This window comes from Bactrocera latifrons, unplaced genomic scaffold (assembly GCF_001853355.1).
Source record: "Bactrocera latifrons isolate USDA-ARS-PBARC rearing strain unplaced genomic scaffold, ASM185335v1 scaffold_27, whole genome shotgun sequence".
Classification (NCBI taxonomy): domain Eukaryota; kingdom Metazoa; phylum Arthropoda; class Insecta; order Diptera; family Tephritidae; genus Bactrocera; species Bactrocera latifrons.
Genome location: NW_017536296.1, coordinates 2,045,359 through 2,069,455, shown reverse-complemented (window position 1 = coordinate 2,069,455; position 24,097 = coordinate 2,045,359). Strand labels below are relative to the sequence as shown.

At 35.8% G+C, this 24,097-nt stretch overlaps 1 protein-coding gene across 1 annotated transcript in view; it reads left to right on the top strand.

Moving 5' to 3' along the window:
* Positions 1 to 2,126: 2,126 nt before the first annotated feature.
* The window catches only part of LOC108969949 (semaphorin-2A), a 180,233-nt gene continuing 158,262 nt past the window's right edge, over positions 2,127 to 24,097 (top strand). Inside the window, exons 1-2 of the mRNA XM_018935000.1 lie at positions 2,127 to 2,519; positions 14,815 to 15,787. Coding sequence (XP_018790545.1) covers positions 15,580 to 15,787 — 208 coding nt within the window. The 5' untranslated portion in view covers positions 2,127 to 2,519; positions 14,815 to 15,579. The remainder of the gene's footprint in view (positions 2,520 to 14,814; positions 15,788 to 24,097) is intronic.

Here is a 24,097-nt window from a genome sequence, read left to right as displayed (position 1 = left end):
CGCTACAAAAGTAGACCATATTTATTGCCGCTTTTCTGGCAATTCTCATCAGTAAGGTTTGCCATTTCATCATGGAAAGCACACGCTCCAACAACGAGTCGAAGTTTTTAAAATTTGCTACTGAATTCGAAGTCGTCACAACTTTAAGAACGGTATGTCCAAATAATGGTCGCAATAATCGTCCTGTGAGATTAACAATTGAGCGTCTAGTTGAAAAATTTGAATCCACAGTTACAGTACAAAATGTTCCCATGTTAGTGAGACAAAGAAGTACTTGTAGTGTCTAGAATGGTGCCGGTAACGCATTAATTGAGGAAAACCTAAATCAGTCTCTTTTCTGGCTGAATGGCTTCGTTAATAAGCAAAATATGCGTTATTGATCAGTAAACAATTCAAACGTTTGGTGCTGTTTATAGGCCGGCGGCGGTATTGAGTCTTACTTCTTCCATGATGATCAAGACCGGCACGTTACTGTGAATAATGATAACCGAATATTTTTGCCCCGAGTTGGATGCTATGGACTTGGACAATATGTGGTTCCAACATGATGGTGCCACAACCCACAAAGCGAATGTCACAATCGATTTATTGAAAACCACGTTTAGTGAACGTATTATCTCACGAAATGACTCAGTCAATTGGCAGCCTCGGCCTCGCGATTTGACGCTGTTAAACTATTTCTTGTGGGGCTACGTCATGTCTATGGACTATCCCAATAAGTCAGTGACGATTGATGAACTTCGTATGAGTATCGAATGCGAATGTGAAATGCCAGCAGCAGTATCGGTCAATTAAGTTTGAAAAGCGTCGTCGAAAATTGGGTTCAGTGCCTGGACTTCTGCGAGCTTGTCCGTGGTGGTTATGCAAAAAATTCGAGTAGCATAAATAATGGCATAGAATGTGCTTTCCCAGGAATAAAAAATTGATATCAAAAAGCGTTTTTTTTTTTATTGAAAAAAACTTTTGTAGCGCTTTTATTGAAAATCCCGTTCTATATAACCCTGTATCTACATATATCACTTGGTTTTAGGCGATACGTGCAACCTTTAAATGAGCAGAACTATCATACTCTGTAGCAAATGGTTGCAAGGGAAAGGTATATTCATTGATTGCCGTAAATTGCTATCGAAACTAATTATTATTTTTATTATGTTTTGTTTATACCCTATGCAATGGCTAAGCAATTTAACTTTATAATTGCGACTATGTACGCTCTAAGCTAACGGTGCGCTTTAGTTATTCCCTCGGTCAGCTGCATTGATTGCAAAAAGCACTTAGTGAAATTGTTACAAAATGTTGAGCAATAAAAATACTTTATTGCCAACGCATCAATATTCATGTGCTCAACAAAAGCAATGTAACGGGCAAAACTTCATTGTAAACCGCTGCCACACAAACGTCCATTGCATGCACCAGAAATCAACAAATGAATACATTTAGTTTTACACCTCTAAATTGTCGCAAATAAAAGGAAAAAGATAGTCAAATCAAAGATTTGTAATTAAAATTAAGTGCATTGTATCGAATTCCAGCGCAAGAAATGACAATAAACATAAAAGAGGCGCAAGATAGCTGCAGCAGCGAGGGTAACAAGTAGAACGGTGTATTGGTAGTAGTGAAGCAAAATTACTGTTACAAACATGACGAGTTTGGGTTGGGTGAACGCACAGGTAATAAGATGGCCTGATTGGTGCTGCCACCCCTCGTTGGACGGCTACTGCGGTAGAGTCGAAGAGAGGTGTAAATTTATGCTTACCTTTTTAAGTGTATGAATTGGCAACGAAACGGCAAAATGATACTAAACTACCATTGCGCATGCGTCGCAACTGTCAACGTCAAATGACAGCTGGCGAAGTATCAGCGCGACGTTGCGGTATATGCGAAACACAATAAAATGCCGAAGTGGGCTAGCAAACCGACTGACTGCAACAGCTGTAACCGCTGTAACCGCTGTCTTGTTTGTTTTCACTTTTACAAGCACCTCATCTCCCAACAACCCCCAGCATAACAGTAACTGCCTTTTGCAAGCATTTTGACAGCTCGCACTTTCGGTCAGCGCGCTCTCTCTCGTTCAACACTCACCAAATGGAAACGAAACAACTGTCGTATTGTGCAGCGCTGAAATTCGTGCGGCAGTGAAAAATTTCTTCAAAATATTTTTGCAAAACTATAAATTTTTCTATGAAAACTTAAGCGGTTTCAAGTGAAAAGTGTTGCTAATTACAGTTAAGTGCCGCTGACATGCAGTGTTATTGAAAATTATTGTGTAACTGTGAATTTTCACTGTGAATTCATGTGAAAATCGTGCGTGTGCCAGTTTCCTAATTGCGTGTGCTTGTGCGTGTGCGTCGCTGCCCAGTTGGTTTTTGGTGCAAACAAAACGCTGGCGCTCGAAAGCCTGCCAAAGCATTTGTGTGTGTACTTACACTTTTGCGTGTTTAGTTAAATCGGATTTGATTAAATAATGGAGAGCAAATAATCGATTACCCAAGTGATTACAGAGTAATGCAAAGCGGCCTGTATGTAATCAAAGTTTGTATTTCTAAGCTATTTGCCATTGTTTTTGCATATACTCATATGAAAATGCTTGTATGTAGGTATACACGCATGTAAGTGTATATATGTATGTATGTGTGTGCTACATTACCTTTCCTTCATATTTGTAGGCACTGTGCCATTTATGTCCTCTTTTGAGCTTCTGCCTCAATTTCCATTTTATGTAATGCGTCGCTTTTGCTGTTTTGAAATATTTTTTAAGGTGTGTTTACCGTGTTGGTTCACCAACGGCATTGCCAGCAGGACATTGCCCATGAGAATGTGAAGAACATAATACGCTTATGGCCTTTGTGTGCTTGTGTATTTGTGTGTTTGCAATTGTCAACATCCACCAGCAAGACACAGTTGCCAAAAATTGTATACAAGTACCGAATTCCATTTTCGAGTGTTCAAGTGAAGACATATACCAACACACACATATATAGTTGTACAAAGCAGGGATACCAAATGATGAKTAATGTTGCGATATTTGACATTTTTMGACGATTTTTATAATATATTTGAACATTACATATTTATATATATATTTCTTTTTTAATATTTAAACCGAAAATTACTGATTTGGATTATTTTTAAATAATGCTTATGAATAAATAAAATTGATTAAAAATAAATAAAAAACATAAATATTGATTACTATCACTATTATTATTGTCATTGTGATTATTATTAGAGTCATCGACGATACTGATCAACTTTAAAAAAAAATTAATTAAATTTAAATATTATTAAGTAATCATTACTTTTGATAAGAAACTAAAAATCTTAAATAATGAGAATCATGACAAGGAATGTATGTAAAAGATTTTTATTTATTGTAATCAAAAGCAATGATTTCTCTTCTTCTTTACTGGCGTAGACACCGCTTACGCGATTAAAGCTGACTTAACAACAGCGCGCCAGTCGGTTTTTCTTCCGTCCTTCTCCACTTGGTCCTTTCAACGRAGTGGAGGTCTTCCTCTTCCTCTGCTTCCCTCGGCGGGTACTGCGTCGAATACTTTCAGAGCTGGAGTGAACGGCTCGGAGTGGTCCTTCCCGATCCTGACGGAGCTTTTGGTGTTGCTCAACGTCAGTCTACACAGCCGTATTAGTTTTGCGGGGATACCAAATTCAGACATTGCGGCATAAAAGCAGCTCCTTTTCGTGCTGTCGAAAGCATCTTTGAAATCGACAAAGAGGTGGTGTGTGTCGATTCTCCTTTCACAGGTCTTTTCCAAGATTTGGCGCAGTGGTACACTGGAAGTTTCTATTGCATTGAATATAAAATGAAGTATTTCTAACATGCACGAACATAGGACACATTTTTTTTAGATTTTTAGCCCGAATATTTTATTTCATTTCATTCCTCCGCCACCAACCGGCTGGTTTGAGGTAAATTCTTGGTGACTCAGTGAATAAAATTTCAGTATGTTCCGTGCTGCTCCGTCATTACCGATATAAGGTGGCTATATCGCATAAGGTTTGGTAAAACTTCGACTACAAGCTGGATAAATAATGAACAGCGATACAACTGAATGAATTCCACTACATTTGAAATCACTTAACTCAAATAACATATTTTTTTACTAAGCACATCTAGCTTATCTTGCTTATAAACTTATACATCGATTTTACATAATATTTGTCGAGATTAATATAAATCAATCAGCCTTATAATAACATTTAAGTTGCCAAAGTAACACTAAATTTACAGTAAAATTTACATAGATACATATGTATGTGTGTATATACTTTGACTTTAATACATTCTGCAGAGTTGTATTTACAAACAGTTAAGTATAACTTTAGGCGCTTTGGCGTTGTTTGACACGATTTTCCATTTAATGCTACAAAGGAAAAATTAAAAAAAAAAACCAAAGACTAAAGAAAATCACGGAAATGATTTTAAAGCCGATGAAATATTTAAAATTTTTAAACATATTATAACTTCTTTAACCTTTTGCTGAGAGGCAAGTTGCACAAAATTTAAAGCATTAAATATGTTGCTAAGACATAAGAACAATGTCATACTTAGTTATTTATTACATATATAAGCGGATTTCGGATTTGCTTAATAACATTATATTAATATATAAATTTCCAAATATATTGGTAATGCTAACAAATATAATAATAAAGTAAATATATGTAGAAATATTTGAAAATTATTATTCTTATATTTTTAGAGCCAGAAAACAGTAGCCGATGCTTTGGGCGTATATTTGTTAACACCCAATCCTTAAATGAGCATGCTGAAGTCGGTTAAACTATGAGATAGTATTATTTTTATTATTTCCTAATACAATAGATATCCATAATAATCAACTGTCACATTATAACTAAATTTGTACATAGGCCTAATATATATATTATATATACACAATAAATTTCTTTGGACTAATTTTCAGTCTATTTACAATATTTGTTTATTTCTCTCTCTTGCTCTACTCTGCTGGCGCAACTTTCTCACTTCAATTCGCAAGTATTTGCTATTTCGTTATTTCCTTCACTGAGCAACTGCTTTAACGTCATCTTCCACAATCTCTGCAAAACTGGCCCAGTGAGAAAATTGTTATCTTATATAAATTTCCTTAGGTATTGGACTTGAGGTAATGTAATTGTTCAATCGAAATTCATTTAGCTTGAAAATATTAGGTCGAGAAATAAAAGAACTAGAACCATTACTTTCGTATAATGGAAAGGATACGTTTATTATTTCAAAGCATAGCCTTATAAAGCAAGTGATTAGTGCTGATCATATGTCGATTGCTTAAAGTGCCAGGTCTGCACTCCGCGCGCTCCGAACATAGAGCGGTATTATTATTTTTGGGCCTTTTTCGAAAGTAGTAAAATAGGCTTCTACATTAATTCTAAGGATATAAAAAAAATTTTAGAAAAAATTACCCTACTGAATCCTTAACGAAGATGAATAACAGAAATTTTCCACTGGGCTATTTTCTATGCTACGGAAATCCATCGATGTTTGATGAACGAGTTTTCAGAAATGCTCGCGAACCATCCAGAAAATCACATCAATAATTGTTGTATTTAGTTTTCAGTGTGCTGTATAGAGAGTTTCGTCACTGTTTAGACTTGGGTCTATAGCTTCGTATAATCCTGCAGGTTGCCAAGTTATTGAGCCAAACATGTGTTGGAAATCCACTATCCTTGTGCGACTTTTTCAGTATAAAACACACACGTGAACAACAGTAGTTTTTTTCACTCAAATATTATGAACTTTGTCCCTGAAAAAGTATTTTTCCGAATGATTTGTATGACGGTTTTGTTAAAACGATTAAAACTGGGGAATTTGGCTTCGCGATGAGCCTCATTGACCTTTGAAAAAATTTTTGAAAATGAGGAATTGTTGAAAAATTGTTGCTATAGACAATAAAGGCTCCCAAAATTAATGACGGTCATTCAAATAACCTTTCCAATATCTTTAAAAGGAGTCTTTCTATTATTTCTTAAAGGAATAAGAAGGGCGTGCTGTATTCTGTATTATGTGCTTCAAGAAAAGATATTGCCGAAAAGGCCCAAAACTTGTGACTAGATTTGATTCAATAACGGTCCGTTAAGACACCGTGCGGCGCAGGAGCTTGAGGCCGGTTAAACCTACAAATTTGAAGAGCAGTGGCTAGAAAATATTGCCTCACCCCATCTAGCCCAGGACTCGATTCTTCCGGCATCCATTTGTTCCCATAGATTTGAAACGCTCTTAGTAATATAATGTTCACATCAAAACAAGTTATGAAAGATTTGCTTGAATCATTCTTGGCCGCCAAGCCTGCGCAGTTCTTTTACCATAGAACCCAAAACACTGCCAGAAAAATAGGAATATGTCCCAGCTTCACAAACGAAAATAATACATAGATTGAATGATTGAATGAGGTACAATATTTTATTGTTTTATATATTCTCTTCCCTATTTTCATTATTCCAAAGCAACTCCAATTCCGTGAAAGCCGAATTCTCTAATGGGTAGCCACTTCAACCAACGCACCATTCACCACCTTTTCCGCACCTCACCACTTCTAGATAGGTATATCTTTTCGCTTGCCTTAGAGCTTACATTACAGTAGTAGTTGTTGTTATTCGCAAGTGATTTTATGCTAATATTATGGGTCATTGGGATTTGCAAACATTTAAGTGCTTGTTAAACATTTCATTAGTGTCGGTGTGTAAATGCCCGCGGATAACGTTTTATGCGCCGTTGCGCGTTGAACATGTGTACCGACCATAACTAGGTATTTACATAACTACTTGCGTATAAACGAATGCGTGACACGAAGCACCCGTTATACTGAGTATTAGTTAGTTCGTTGTTTTCTAAATATAGACACAACTGTAAATTAAATTTGTGAATTTAAAAATTGTGTTTAACCTGGCTTATTTCCTACTCAATATTTTATGCACCTGAAATTCTAGTCAGGGGAATTACTTTGCTGAATTGTTGATAGGTTTACTTGAGTCTTTTCATTTAGCGTTAAATGAACGGTTATTTGTAGGAGTTGGCTTATATGTGCATTTTTATAGAGGTAGAATTTCTGAGTCATTATTAGAAGACCGTTCACAGATTGTATTCCGAATTGCAAAATGTCTTGAATAAGAATATTTTCAAGAATTAAGAAAGTTCAAATGCATTAGTGTAAAGTTACAAGGATTATCGGGATCATACATAAGTTCTACCTATAAAAAAAGCCGAAAATATCGATGAAATTGTGGAAATCGTCGGGACCAAATTAGCATTGCTTCGATGTTATAGGAGCTAAAAATGTACAAAAGAAACCTTTTGGAACCATTTAAATATAGTTAGATACAAAAAGAAAATATATATGTGAACAAATTTTTCAGTCACGAATCACTAAAAAAATGATAGCTTTCTGATTACTGATGGATTGAGACAACATCAAGCAAAAATAGTGTTGATCAAATCTTATTGACCCGTCGCAAGTGGTGCTTAATTCAATATAGATGGTCAAGAAACATTTGTTATCTGTTTGAGGAGATCGACGGGGAATCATCTACTATAATCCGTTTTCTTACCGCTAAACTCTCAATTCAGATCTTGGACGTTCATTATTGGACCGTCTGAAGGAAACAATCGCTCAGAAGTTGAAAGCTTTGGCCAGCAGCAGAAGAATTTTGCCTCATTAGAACGACGTCAGACCACACACATCGATATTGATTCACCAGAAGCTTGAGATATTGCTATGGAGATTCTTACTTTATCACCAATGCTCAGGAAGCTAACAATTTTAGTAAAGAAGACAGTAAGTTTAAAGCAATTCAAGGAGTGCATGACCTCGCTATCTATGGCGTCAAGCTGCTTCAATATTAAACTTGTCTGGGCTCCTGGTCAAAGTGGAATCGTTGAAAACTGTGAAAAAGAAAAGATGGCATACTTAGCCAAATTCCATTAGGATGGGAATAGGCAGGTGTTCCTTTGTCGTCGTGCCCGAGGGCGCAGGATTTATGGGCCCTTCGCGTGCTCTGCAATTATGGAGTTGCGAGAGAGAAAGAGAGAACTGCATTTCATCGATAGGTCTACTTTCATTATATTGAGGTAACACAACTTCTATAGCTACTATATCAGCACATTCCTCAAAATTGGTGTTTTGGAATGGAATAAAAATTAAAGCTAATATTATAACTCGCCGATTTTTGTGAAGAAGTTCAGATCTCTTTTGAGCTGCCATGGCTTATCTGCCCTCTGGTTTAATCACAAAACCTTAACAATAACATATTAGAAATTTAAGAATCAGCACAAATAGAACTAAGCTGTTTTGAGCATAGAATGAAAACCATTAGTTCAATATCCATAACACACGGCTCTCAAGGCATTTGTACATGTGCTACATTTGCCACTGACATAATTTGCGAAAAAATGTGTCAAATTGTCTGCGTCAAAATAAACCGTTACGAAGTGAACGAAAATAGAAGACATAAAATAAATGAAAATTCAAAGGCGCAGCTCCCCTATTTTTAAACGTTCACAGCTGCAAATGAAAGGGAGCCTCAAATTTATACAAGCAAAAAAAATATAAAAATCCACGATGTAAGGTGTGTGTGTGTGTGTGTGGAAATGCACGACMGCTTTTTTTCTGTTTAATAGCTGCTGTACAAGTATTAAATTTAATGAGCAGAAGCTTTCAATTTTACTTTGAAGTTGAAAAATTGTTCGGAGAAGAGGCTATATGTATATACGCGTATATATGTAATATAAAGCCACACATGAATATGTTGGTCTTTGGTTCATTGTCCTGAGAAGCTATGTATAAATTTTCTTCTTAAACATATGTTGATTATGCTACAGGCGCATTTACTTAAGGGGTCAGTAGGGTAATCTTTTTTCAAAAATGTGTTTCTTTTTTTTTCATTTTCTGTTCCCTTATACCCTTAGAAATAATGTGGAAACCCACTTTATAAATGGAAGGTTTCGAAAAAGGCCTCTTGAGCGCCTTCGGAGCGCTCGGAGTGCATACCTTAAACTTTAAAAGCGTTTTTCTCAAAATATACTTTTTTTTAAACTAGCGGCCATGATTCCGGTCGAACTAATCAAACTATTGGCAAACATTTTTTTAAATGTCTCCTTTTTTTATTTATTAAAATTTTTTCATGATTCTAGCAGGGACGATATTCATCCAGCCATTCCTCCGACAGATATCAAAAAAGTTCTATTGTAGAATAAAAATTTCTATAAAAAATGTCCAAACAATAGGCCAGATTACCCTACTGACTCCTTAACTACTCGCTAAACTGTCTTTGAGTAAATGAAATCACGGCTACCGAAACTCCAATAAACTGAAAGCGGAAACTATCGTACACACCGTGCAACTCATAAGTCCTTTGGCTGAAAAAAGCTATGAGTGAGCAGATATATAAGTGTTTCGGTTAGAATTGTCGATTGGATCTTACGGAACTTATACATAGAAACATTAGCAGAAATCTTTTGTAGTGGTATTAGGTAATTGACCGGTAACTTACCGGTTGGTGGCTTGCTTAGTAGAACCCCAATCCGATTATCAATCACACATTCTTTATATAATTTGTATTTTCCACAATTCTAAGTTATTGCGCGGTGTTAGGAGCACATTTTAGAAAGTACAAAATCAATTTCGAAACTTTAATAAACTTGTGTCAGCCGGTTGGAAGACGACCAAGAGAAATGTGAGTTCATGAGACGATTAAGAGGAGTTAGTTAAAGAGAAGAGGCTTCGAGCAAAATGAAAAAATGTACTGCTACCCCAATACGCACGAGAAGAAGTGGCAAGGTGCATGTATCAGCTTCTTTGAAAGATATTGTCGGATAGAAGCATGTCCGACGTTTGGAACCTAAGTGTGCTCTGTCAAATCCACAAAAAAGAGACCCAAAAATCTGCCCCAATTACCCTGTGATAGCCTCCTTAATAACGCATATATCGCACAAACTGATTAGATCTTATCAGTGTACCTTTAGACTTGAAATATCCATTACCGAAGATAGGAATCATGAAAGGAAGATCAACACACACCACTTCTTCGTCGATTTTAAAGCCGTCTTCGACAGCACGAAAAGGTTCTGCCTCTGTGCCACTATATCTAAACATGGAATCCCCGCAGAGCTAATACGGTGTGTAAGCTGACGTTGAGCAACACTAAAAGCTCCGTCAGAGTAGAGAAGGTACAATCTTCTATAAGAGTGTACAGCTGCTGGCCTATGCCGATGATATTATTGTCCTCAAAAACTACGTCGTTAGTTCTGCTTTTTCCAGACTAGATAAGGATACGAGGCATATGAGTCTGGTTGTGAACGAGGACAAGACGAAACATCTGCTGTCATCAAACAAACAGTCGTCGCTTTCGATTTTTGGTTTACTCGTCACTGTTGATAGTCATAACTTCAAAGTTGTAGATCATTTCATCTATCTTGGAACCAACAACTTCAAACTTTAAATCCAACGTAGAAACCTTTGAATTGAGTAGGCAATCGGCAAATACCAAACTTTATAAGTCCGGAGACATGGACAATGACATTGTCTGATGAGACGCCCTAGGAATGCTCGAGAGAAAGGTTTTGGCGCATAGCGAATGGCGAGTGTCGCAGTCGATGGAACGATTAGCTGTACCTGATGTACGGCGGCATTGACATATGGAGTTCAAAGTTCGAAAGGAATAGAATACTCTAGTTTTGAAAGTTTTCGATTCAGTATCCGTCGGTGGAAGCAGAGGAAAGGAAGATCTGCATTTTAAATTGAACTTGAAAAGAACCCTCTCAAAGGGATTGTTTACCTAAGAGGTTTTAGTACGTCGAAATTTTCGGTTTTTCAACTATTTAAGAGAAATTCTACTTAATCTAAACTGATTTTTAAACACATTTGCTGAATTCCATTACCTAGTATTTTTCGCTATTTTAGCCACTACGTAGTAGGCCATAATGAGGTAATAGAAATTTTTTTTCATAACATAATCTTCATACCTGTAGAAAAAGGAAATTTTTGAATTATTATTTAATGACCAATACAAACGTCATTTTCATTCCCAATTATCTGCATCTGATGTTTTGGCGCACTTCAAATCATTAATTTACTTTCAAATTTAACACCACTTTTTATACCTACAATTTTTACTCACATAAAAAACGTTTAATTCTTTGTGAATATGAAATATAATAAATGAGTTTTCCACCTCCTCCCCCATATATATGTGCTAGCCGACGGTGCAGCCCATCGCGGAAACCACCACGAGCAACTCGCAGCCGTCATACCAGCTGCCTTGCGAAATAGGTTCGTTCGCTTCAACTCCTCGCATTACCTGTCATTTAGTCTGTTAATTCGTTAGCGTGCTCCAGCTGCGACCACGACGAGAAGCTGTCAATTTGCCAAATATTTGATGGATGCGGTTGACATCCGCCGGTGGTCCATGGCCACCGACTTGCGTGTCCAATAATGATTAAAAATGCGGCTAACTGTGTGAGGGAAATTGTCTCCTGCTGATTGCAACCGTGACAACTTGAGTTTTAAGTAGAGAATGAGAAATTGTTTCGAGATTTGGGGTGGTTGCTTATCATTTAAGATATTTTGGCGGCAATTTGGACATTTTGTATAAAAAATTAAGTAAATTTATTTCAAATAGTGAAAAATATGCAGAAAGGTATGTAAAAGATTTTCAACATGATAAGTGTTACGCAGGGTATGCAATTTTTATGAGCTAGGTCACTGTTTTGATGTTTTCTATCTCGTATGACATCTCCGTTTGAGTTTCAAAACGTTGAAAAAGCTATTGTTATATTATGCGCTTTTTAACAAGATTTTACCATTAAATTCTATAAAGCACTTGTTTTTCTATTAAAATCCAATTACAAGAACAGCAAAAATAACTTTAATATATCCCTCCAGTGAAAGAGCTCCATAAACAGCTGACAGTTTGCTATTGTTATCGTGCAAATGAAGCGTTGTCAGCTGTTTATAAACACATATAGCACACATATACAGCTACGATTATCCACTGTGTTTTGCCGCATACGCAGCAACAACAAAATGCAAGTCAGATAAACGGAAAAATGCAAATTCAAATGTGCTCGTCGCAATCACATGACTTTCGTTTTAAGTATGTGTGTTTAGCTTTTGCATTTGTGGTTGAAAATATTTTCCTTATTTATAAATGTCATCGCAGAGTTGTTATTCTTCGCATTTTATCTGCTCAGCAAAGTTTTCTGGTTTATCTGCGACTGTCAAGTGTGTTGAGTTGACTGAGCAACGAATTGCAAACCAGATTGTGCGAGTTTGTTGCGGCTGCACAGATGCAATTTAATTATATTAGAATAAAAAATAGGGCATCGGTTACTTACTAAAAAAAATTAAAAATTTTAAATAAATTTCTGAGTATTTAGCGCAAAGGTTTTTTCGTTTCGCAAAAGTGGTTTCAATTAAGTGAATATAATCCTCGCTCTCTCTTCGAAAAGTTGCTCGATTACACTGGAACTGTATAATACTTATAGTTGACAATCGTTTTCGTCTACCACTGACCGCTGGTTAGACGAAAAATGAATTTCAAAAAAAGCATGAATTTATAACGCCTTCTGGTTTCAAACCTCTTCAGGTAGTAAGTTTTTCTCAATGCAAAATATTCTGAAATGTAATTTAGTTTGTAATTTTCCAACTTAACTTAAATGTCAAACTCATATGTTTACTCCAACAGCTCAATTGACAATTATCAGCCTTTAGAAAAATTCCTGTTTTTTATTTTTTCATCATATAGAACTTAGTTTTCATGCTGACGCAATTAGTTTATCCAATTTAAGCTTAATGAATTTTAAATTACTTCGAGATTTTATTGGAAAATATTTAAAAGCCAATAAGAATTAGTCCTTTATATTTTATTCTTAACGCCTGTTTGTAAATGCTTTTTTATAACAATTTTTTGGGAAAATTTTTTGTAGCACATTTGATCTGCTCCCTCCAAAAAGGTATCTTTTGCGGCGATTATTTCAAAATTGAAGTGAAATTTCTTTCCAGCAATTATGCTCTTATGATATAAGAAAAAGAGTTGTCGGTAATAGATGCAAGAATAAGATGAGTGCCCATTTTCACCCATTGTGTTTCTGACAGCAGTTGGATCGCGGCGCCCAGAGCTTTCGCAAATTAAATTTGCGTTTCGCTCCTTAAAGGTTGTTGATCCCACACCATCGTATATACATGTCGTTTATTATTATTTAAATCAGTTGAACATCAATGGTCCGTTATCTGCCTTTCATTTGTTTTTAATGTATTTAATGCAGGTATTTACTGTCCCTATTTATTAGAAAAAACTGGTTTCAATACCCCCTAGCATTGTCTCAGATCTATTTTCACATTTTATTGTATAAAGTAGAATTCTAAATTTGCAGATAATCGTAAAGACGTACGTGTAATGAACAAATACTTTGTTTATAATTAAAAAAATTTGTGTTCAAAATCTACGAAGTTCCCCTCAAAGTAATCCCCCTTGAACTCAATATACAGTTTTAAAGTACTTATATTTCCGGAATAGCCTTTACTTTTACTTGTAGTACATATTCACGTTTAATGTCGTCGATTGCCTCAAAAGGGTTTCCCCGAAGCGGACGTTTCAATTTGCTGAATAGCCAGAAGTCACACGTAGCTAAATCCTGCGATTACGGTGCTTGCAAAAAAAAAATCCATAATTCCGACCTACAAATAGCTTCACGCCAACGACGTATAACACTCAAATAATACTCCTTGTTGACAGTTTGGCCGGACGGCAGTATTTCGGAGTGCACCATGTGGTTTTTTGGAGTCGGTACATTTTGATTTTCGAAAAAATTTATTGATTTTGGAACCAATCGTGCTTTCACCTTTTTTTGTCCGAAATGTTCTTTCAAACTGGTTTCCACTAATCCTTCCGACAATCCAACGATGCCAGTAAGATCTCTAAATATTAATTATTTTATGTTATTGACGTGTTGATCATCAGTTGATGCTGATGGCCGTCCTGAACGTGGTTTGTCGTGAACGCGTTCTAGATCCTTAGAATTTATTCCGCACACAAAATTTAATGAAGCTTCTTTGTTGTATAATTTCACTCATCGTAAAAATAGCCGAATTCACTTTACACATTCTAATTTCCATGATATCTTGTTTTCATAATGTAGTCAAGATTATAATTGAGAGGACAGCTTATACCTTTCGCCCAGCTGTCTATTCCATTAATGTTAAGTTCGATTAACGATCGGCTGTTTTACTTGCTTCTGTCCGTCATTTTGTATTTTTTTATTGTTATTTTATTAATAAACAGCGTAGATGTATTCCATTTTCTTCTCGATTTGTATTAATTTCAGAATTAATGTAGTAAAACAAGATTTTTATTTTTTATGATAAAACAATATAAATTAGCAGTTCAATCTTGCAAAGGCCGATTCATCAATGAACTTTGTGAAATGGCTATAAAACAATTGCTACAAATTGAATGACATTAAATACTATTTGTATGCCTCTGTTATGTATTTGGTTAAAACTAAAGACTAAATTGGATCAATTTAAGTATTGTTTATTAAAAATTGTATTCTCTAAAGCTAAACCATGATAGTGGGAATTTAATACTACTGCTGTGCCGATATTTATGAAAAGTATGATGGACTCATAACCATCATTGCCTCCCGGAATGAATCATAATTACCTCGAATTCGAGGTTATTAAGCTCTTGAATGAATATTCCATAAATATCGTATTAAAAATGTAATTTCCATTCAATATTTGATGCCAAAATTAATTTTAAAACTTATTTTCTTGTTTCTTTTAGGTGCTCGAGTGTCAAATATTCAACTAGAGTGCCCAAAAGTGAGTAAGCAACAAAAAAGTTGAATACGAAAATACATTCGCAATTTCAATCGACATCAAAGTGTCACATTGAGAGTGTAAAAGAGCAGGTCAAGTGCCAACTGCCAACTGCTCGAATTGTCCATTAAGAACAAAAGTGTAGAAACTAGAAGCATAAGGAGATAAAAAGGAAGCACGAAAAAAGAAATCGTAGGAGAAACAAAGAAATTGAAAGTTGAAAGCTTCAACGAAGCACTTTAACGGCAATTCACAACAAAAAGTAATTGTTGTATTTGTAGTTGTGTGAAAAATTTGTGAGGTTTTTTTTTTAGTATGAGCAATCTGTATTAAAAACAGTGTAAATTGTTGAAAAAAGGTGAAAAACAGGATAAGCAAGGAGAGTGAGTGTGAGAGGCAAGTCTAAGGAGAAACAAACAAAAGTGACAAAGTGAAATTGCACGGTTGCAACGAAAATAATACAAGCAAATGAAAAACTTGCAGAAAACTAAATAAACTGCAATGTAAAGAGCTTAAACACTGCCGCACACTTACACACTAACACGTGAGCGCCCGTAGAGCAAAATATACAAATAACAATAAAAGTGAATAAAGTGACAGCGAAATTGTTGTAAGAAAATAAGTTGTGTGTATAGCGTGGAAGCATTTGTTGAACATTGCTATATAATAATAATAACAACAACAAGTACCGCCAACCCACCAACGAAGTAGCCTTGCAGCATACTGAGCAATGACAGCAGGTGCAACGCCAACAAAAGCAATTGCAACAAATGTTGCTGCCGCTGCTGCTGCAATCGCGCAAGTGGAGCAACAGCATCGCCTGCAGGCACAACCACAAAGACATCAACGGCACCAACCACAATGGCTGCTGGTTGCCGCCATCATATTGACACTGTTTACCGTGTCCATTCAGGGCATTACCGAGGAGCTGTCACCAGGTAAGTGCACACAAAGCGTTAGCATAAGCCCCTCACCGCCCCACATTGAACGCGCTGCGTCCCTCGCCCACATGGCATTTAAATATAATGGTAGTGCAATATATTTTTTCCAACATCATGTGTGTCACTTCGGATACTTTTGGTTTGGTTACTCATACGCTCCGTCGCACATGCAATGAACTGACAGCAGTAAAGTTCAGTTAAGTGAATGTTTTAAAGAATTAAAAGGCATAAAAATGAAATAAATAATAACGTGCTAGCGTTAAGGTAGCGAGGCTTTGTTGGTGCAACTACTAAAGTGGTGAATATAGCACTTTATTTGTTCTTTAGCTGAAAAGCAACGAATTCGGCACTTTGCAAAAGCTGGCACTAAAGCATTTTTTTATTTTGCTGCTGCAGGCTTCAAATCAACGTTTTGCAACACTTTTCACCTATATTCGGTTGTTTGCAGTGGCATGTGTCCCCACTTTGCTTGACATGTGTCTTTTGGCGTAGGTCGCATTATTTCTGATTTCCACTTGATGGCGCTGTTTGTCCCAAATATCGGCAGTTTATTTGTATCTCTCTTCATAGATCGTTTAATTCTACTGACATTGTTGGTTTTTAAAAGTTTTACAAGCGCTTCTCTTAACTTAGCAGTTAAAGCAGTTCACGTAAAATAATAGAATAAATAAGGATTTTCACACTTTCATGGTACTCAAGTGTTTCCTAATCTTCCAAGTACTTTTGGTTGCAATATATACTCTATTAGTAGCAAAGTCTGACAAGGAATTAAAAATACTCTCTCGCCAATGAAAACATCAGATTTGAAGTTTTCTTAATGTCTTTAAAATTTGAGGTTAAATTTTTTCTTCTCAGTTGCCTTCTAAAATCAATGTTAAATTATACTGTGCGTCGAATTTGAGCAAATTTCAATCATTAGATTTCGAAATATGATTCCCTAATGCAAAACAGCAATATATACCTGCTTTAGCTCGCTTCTAGTGTGAACATAAAAACTAGTACTTTCTTTTACTTTATATTTTCTCCTTAAGGAAAGTTACTTTAAGTCCCTACATAATTCGCAGGGTATTATATCTAAACTGCACCATTATTTGGAATTTTGTGAACCAGTGTTTACTAATCCAAAAAGAAATGTAAGAATTTTAAAATCTTTCATTCATTCGAATTTCATTTCAGTTATACTTACTTTTAGTATCGTAGAATATTGATTGAATGTGACTGAAAATGACTCGGACTGACAAAATAAACTTAGTCTAATACATGTCCTTATTGTCGCCTTCAAAACAGATTCTTGCGCTGATACAAGCATACCAATACCTAACACTTTTCTCCATACACTTTCTAAAGCCTCGGCAAAAATAGCTTTTAGTATCTTCAGCAAATTTTTGTTTCGACGTCATAGTCATAAATCCACTTCTTGTCAAAAATAATCATGTGTTTGATGAAGGTAGGGTCCACAGATCTGCTGACAAACTTTTCGCTAAACAAACAAAATAAACAATCAGGTGTGAAAAACACATTAATTTTCATATGGAAACAAAACTTAACATGAACACAAAAAGTAATGTGCTGATCCAGAAAAGACATGTTAAAATTTATATTTAAATAAATTTCAGTTCGGGTCAAATTTGATCATATATATTCCATTAGATACATGTGTACACATATAAAATAATTCAGCCCGGGTCAAATTTGTTCATATGTTATATTTTAATATTCCCACTTTTCACCTGGGTTAATCATCTCTTGCAGAAAATCATCGACTTGCTGGTAAACGTTCGGTTCATGATTTTTCATCATGATTTTTTTTTGTCTCAACTCGAGTTATTTCAATAGATTAAGCTGATTTTTATGTATATCCAGCCTTATTTAAATGGCTCCAAATGGACTTTTGTGTAGTGTTTAGCTTCTGGATAATCGGAGTTGTGCTTACATATTGGCCGAACTCTACAATTTCCATTATTTGACTGATATTTTCGAGCATTGGTCTGACAGAGCCTGATGCATCTTTAATTTCAAAATTACCGTATCCACGAAAGCAAAATTACGCATCACTGAGTTTTACGGGATTCGGCCTACAGACATTACTTACAGCCGTCTGGCTTTCGATTTCGCCTTTATCGATTCAGTCCGGTAATCCTGCATTACATAATAGTCATACCAATTATTTGAATTTAGTTCCATTGAAGCTTGACCTACCAATTTGGAGATAATTTAACTGACAAATATACCCTATATATGATTAAAATGTTAAAGAATATAATATATTGGGGGAATGATAAATCAAAATTGTATCATAGTTTCTACTAAATGACACTGAATTAATTTCGTCGTCGCTTGACAAATGCTAGCGTGATATTCAAAGATGTTTTGTTAGATCGTTCTTCAATCAACTTTTCTCAGAGTATCTTATCTAGGACCCTTTTCAATTGGCATGGTTATCTGTGAGGGCAATATTACCCTCAGGCAACGAAATTCATTTTCTGAAATAATATTTACGGTATATGGTATTCTGCTTCAAAGTAGGTTTCAGTCTCGGCGATTACTTCACCATTGAAGTCAAATTTCACTCCAGCGATCATTCGTTTAGGATTAGAGGGCTTTGAAGCCAATTCATGGAATTATTTCTTTGATTTGTAACACGATTTTCCACATATCAATGCTGAGCTCGTTCTCTATGAGGATTGAGTTCTGTATTTTTGATTCCAATCTGAGCTTTAAATTTCCATTGAGCTTTGATAAACCCAATATTTTATGGCAATAAGTGCTATGTTCTTTTAAAAACTCTACATTCTCAGCTCTACATTCACGGAAAATTATTTTATGAAAGTTCTTATGATGCTCAGCTCTTCATACTTAGTTATCCACTTGTTTGGCAAGTGTAGCTTAAGGCTCACATTACTTCGTTCCAGCAAGCGTGTCTGTTTAAGCGATGCTCCTCTCTAAAAATATTAGGGTTCGAATTTAAAACCCTCAATTGTCTCACTATCACCAACTCCATTGCTTTACGATACAAACGCTTAAAAGTACGCTTTGAGAGGTCATACACAGAAACCATCTACAGTTTAGAAAAGTCTAATTTATTGTGTCTCTAAACGCTATAACAATTTTTACTCCATACATACATGTATACTTAACATCACAGCAAACCAAACACTTAATCAACACGAAGACACTTGCTTAGTAAAATTACGAATCTGACAACCCAAAAAGTCTCCATATGTATATGCGCTCGTATTTGTATAAAACCAACAAACTTAGTCATAAGTACACCACTCCAAAAGTGCACTCAAGAAATTAACTTAATTCTGAATAATGTTCACACTTGTCGCTCACATGTGACACCAAATCTGAATGGAGCAATTCATCTTGCCGGCAACAATTGTCTCCGAGAAGAAGCGTGCGACTGCTGTCACTCTGCGACGCTGAGCATGTTATTGTCTCCACTGCGGCTAGATTGTCATAATATAGCAAACCCGAGAAGGATACTCTTAACAAACCACTAATGAAAGTTACAGCCGCACATCATCTAAACCGCAGCCGTCTGTCAAAATGTGAGCTTCGTTTCGCTCAGTTGTGGAAGGGGCTGGCAGTCGGCGTCGTTGTTGTGCCGTTTGCACCGAATAGCGCCGAAGATTTCGCTATCTATTATAATAAGGGTACTCATTAGCTGTGCACAAATTATGCCGCAAAAGGGAAACTCAAATCGAATCAAGTGAAGTCAGCAGAAATCCAGTAAGAGGCTACGGTGGAGACACCGTTTTGTATATATTTATATATTATATATATTTATCTTTGGTTATATACAAAACAAATTTTTGGCGATTGTTAAAATTATGGCTTGACGTCGAAGCAGAAGTGGCTGTGTAATGCTTAAGAACTCTTTTGTAATTGTGTGGGAGTGTCAGAGGGTTGGAAATTTACATTTTCTTGAATTTAAATACAATTCAAATGTWGAAATGTGTATGTATGTATTTGTGTCTTACAGTGAAAGTATCAAGTTAATATTCCTTGTCTAAATAAAATAACATTATTTGCAATTATTATTGTTTAATAAGTGTATAAGAAGACACTTATCCTCTCTCTGATGAAAGATGAAAGCGGCAACCGCGCAGACATTTGCTTTCTGTGTGTATGCTTATGTTTACATAAAGTAAAAAAGATAAATGATTTGTGAAAGGTTTGCCAAAAGGAAAGCCAACCGGGGTAGACAGAGTCGGGGAAATTTTATCGCAGTAGAAGTAAATTGAGTTAACAGTGGGTTTTAAACAATTTAAAGAAAATAAATATGGTTACCAGAAGAAACGGTGAGTTATTCTGCTTCTAAGGCTATAATAATGTTTTAGGTCTAAGTGGATGATAACCTTTTCCGAAATGTTAAACTTCCGCTAAGATGGCAAGATGCCTAAACACAACATCCTAAATATCTTTTAAGTTTACGCAATATGGCGATAAGGTTAAGGTTTTGTAGTTTTACAACTAGCTTCAAAAATTCTAACAGACCACAAAACAAATGATAAATGCTAAAATGATCCAATATCATTAAAAGCGCTTCCAAGAAAACTGTTATATCCCACACAACGTCCAGTGTGTTTAACGTGGATACCTGCTGACGACAGCCTTATGCCAACGTGAGGCATTTTGAGTACCAATTGGTTGTGTGGAATGGACACACTAACCACCTTGGTAGAAATCGAATCCCATCTAAAACCTCTGCCGTGCTTTGGGTCCGGCACCCGGTTGCAATGAAACTCTCGAGGGGCCAGTCCGCATGAGCAGGTTGGAGCGAAATTGAAGGGTACTAGAATTAAGTTTATGTTCAGACGTCGCAGCCGAAACCACTACCCGTTAATCTGCCATACTGCTCTAGCCTGGTGACTAGGGATTGTACATTACATGAACACACCATTCAAGCTAATCATAATTCTCAGTTAACAGTTCGGCATTCCGAATAGTGGAGATCGCAACGCTAATACCTAAACTTCCATCAGTCCAGCTGGTCCCATACCACCCAGATCCCCCATAAACAGAAATCCCAGACTGAGACCAAATATGAGTATATTACATTGCGCGTTTTCACACTGCGATGTTAGCGGTAACAGAAGTTTCGCTCAGAAAAGTCACCTCACGCACATAAGTCACTCGACCGTTAGGACTATTATCCCAGTGGTCTTGCCACCGAAATCTGACTCTATCATCTAAAAGATCCCACACAGTAAAATATATTCCCTCTGTCTAGCTTTGTAGTACAATCATAAAAATAATATTTTGTACAATCGTTCAAAAATTATGAGCCAAACTTTATGATTTTCAAGTTCCTGGTAAAACAAAAAAAAGACTCAGAACTTAAGCATAGTATATTAGATGCTACTTCTAAAAATCTCTCAAGAAGCCAATAACTTCTACAAGGAGATCTAACAATACTGAAGGTACCTCTTTTCTCAAATTACAGAAAATTTCGAGCCCTTGTTTCCACTATTTTACTTGATTGAGCTTAGTATCACTCTAGGTTTTCTGGAGGTAGATGAGCCAACACTTCGCGTTGACTTTATCTTTACAACGCTTCAGTCCAAAACTCAAAAGAAGTCCTGGATTCTCTATTTTAAATTATATTTAAAAGTAAGTTAAAAGCACCAACTGAATATTGTCAGAACTGACGAACTCATAAGATATGGAAAGATTTTCGACTTCCTGACAAATAATGTTTTTCACAGACTTCAAGAATTTCTTTCACATTCTGCAAGATTTCATTCATTCGTCCACATACTACGATCAAAAAATTAAGGTGAATTTATAAAATGGAAATTGTTTATTTATTCTTCCAAATCAAATTTCATCGCATTCACTGCATTTCCACACTTTTTCAATGCTTCTCAGTCCTCGAAACAGTCGGAATAGTTTTTTCTCGGCTTTCAAAACCTTCTTCGACCCTGTTTTTATCTCTTCAATTATGTCGAAAAGGCGTCGTTTGTTGAATACCAAGAAATGGAAAGAACCCAAATTAGACGAATGTTTGACCCGCTCTTAGATACGGCTTTTATAATCGAAGCGAAATTGAGAATGAGCTAAAACAGGGGCAGTTAAATCTGGCAGTACGTATCTTAAGTTAGCAACAAGAATATCTTTATTCTTCTTAAGACCACCTGGATCAAAATAATTAGAAAATACTAGATTTACTGGTGTTTAAAAGTACTGTATTATCTGCGGATATTCTCGGAAGATCCGGGGTGCCAACTTCTTTACAAAAAGCATAAAAGAAATTCCTTACCCAAGAAATTTCTAATTTAAGACTGTGTTTTGTGGATTGAAACCTGTTCGAACTCATAAATATAAATCCATATCTCTCAATATTCTCTGTACCTACTTCTATATTTGCTCATTTATCTTATACTGTGTCAGGAGGCAGTAACCACCAAACAAATATGCTACAAAATCTTCATCCTGTCATGTAAAAAAGCAGCTTCATCATCGCAGAAAGCCGGTATAGCTCCAAGAAGTGCGAAAAATAATATTTCCCTAAAGAACAAAAACACGAGAGAAACATACACACACACACCACGAAAGTGCTTATGGCTGAGTATGCGAGCGCGTGGAGTCTATAACACCAGACGAGCGAAGCTGGCAAAACCGAACGTGCAAGCATGCCAAATCAGAAATCCTTACGCTTCTATGCTGTTTAACGCTGCTGTCAAAATTATAATAAGATGCTTCATAATCAGAAATTTTCAATTTTCCATTTGTTGCGTAAGATTTGAGCAAAGCCGAGAAAGTAAGGAAGCAAGTAAGTGTGGCCGGGCCACAGAAGCTAGAGGAGTGAGAAAGATTTTCTTCAAAATACACAAGCATACTGAAACATAGAGGAAGCACGTTTTACACTTCCCACTCTTTCCTACACAAATAAAATATCCTGAAGTGGGTTAGAGCAGAATCATAAAAAATAAGCTATCAAAATCAAAAGCAAGAAATAAGCGTAGTGAAAGTGACTGAAAAGTCAAGAGCGACTGGAATTGTGGTGTGAAGGGCTCAGTAATTTAAGTAGTAAAGTATTTCAAAAAAGAAATAAATAAAATATATGAAAGYAAATAAATAAATACAAATTTATACTTTAAAAGCGCTGCAAATTATCAACAAGCCTACAAATGTCGCATTAATGGAAATGCAAAAATCGTTACATACATTGCGGCTCCTTGAATGAAAAAGGACAAACTACTTTGCAAAGGAGTCAAAGAAATAAGAAGCAACAGTCTCAGAGCACAAAAATACCTACATTGGCACAAATGATAAATTGACAAATTTATTTGGGTCACATTGCGAAACATTTATCATCATTTGGACTCTGTGTGTTGGCTCACAAAAGTATGCCACATAAAATTGTGCGTCGCCTAATGTACTTCAATTATAATGGGGATGTTGAGTAAAAGAGAGTGTCATATAAAAGGCAAATATAGCGTACGACGTAACATAAAAGGAAGTAGCTGAGTTGGCATCGAAGTAATGTTGAAGTTGTACTCTACAATGAAATTACTAATTTGTTTATTTGCGATTTTTTTCTAAGCAAATCAGTCCACTGAGATCTGTAGTTTATCATTTACCGATGACAGTGTTTATTTTTTGAGGTCAGAAAAAAGAAATGGATTTTCATACAAAAGAAAGCTGTTGAGAGAAGTACTTGGCTGTTGTTGGTCGACAGTGCAACATTTCTAGAAGTGTAGCAGAATGGGGAAATAAATAGACTTATTTAAGTTCAGATATTTTATGTCTGTAGACAACAAATATTTGTGAAAACCTCAAAACTGATAAAAATAAACAAAAGTGAACAGAAACTTTATATAGAGTAATGTATATATATATACATAGATCCTCTTTATCTGTTTAATAAAACCTCTAGATACCATAGTTATCCGATTAAGTCGAACACAAAACCGACAGTGTCATTGAACGCTTTTCAGGTCTTTCATTTCCAAATAACTTGAGTCCGTCAGTTAAGGTGTAATTCTTATATATGACTGACTTTTCGATAGCCATTAATTTTTATGTTCATAAAAATACCCGAGTATGTGGTACAATAATCCTAATCTTCAAATGTAACAAACCTCGAATCTTTCGTATAAGGTCCAGTAAACAGAAGTATATTAATAGTTTTTAGGAACAGGAAGCAATTACTGCATTCGATGATAAAGTATCCTAACTAGGCTACCAAGGCTTCTGGCCAATCAATTCATTTTCTATTGTCCAAGGATCGTAGATTGTTTCTTTCAGACTGTCAAATTGTTGACTGTACAGTTTCTGTTTCTGTTTCGCTTGACG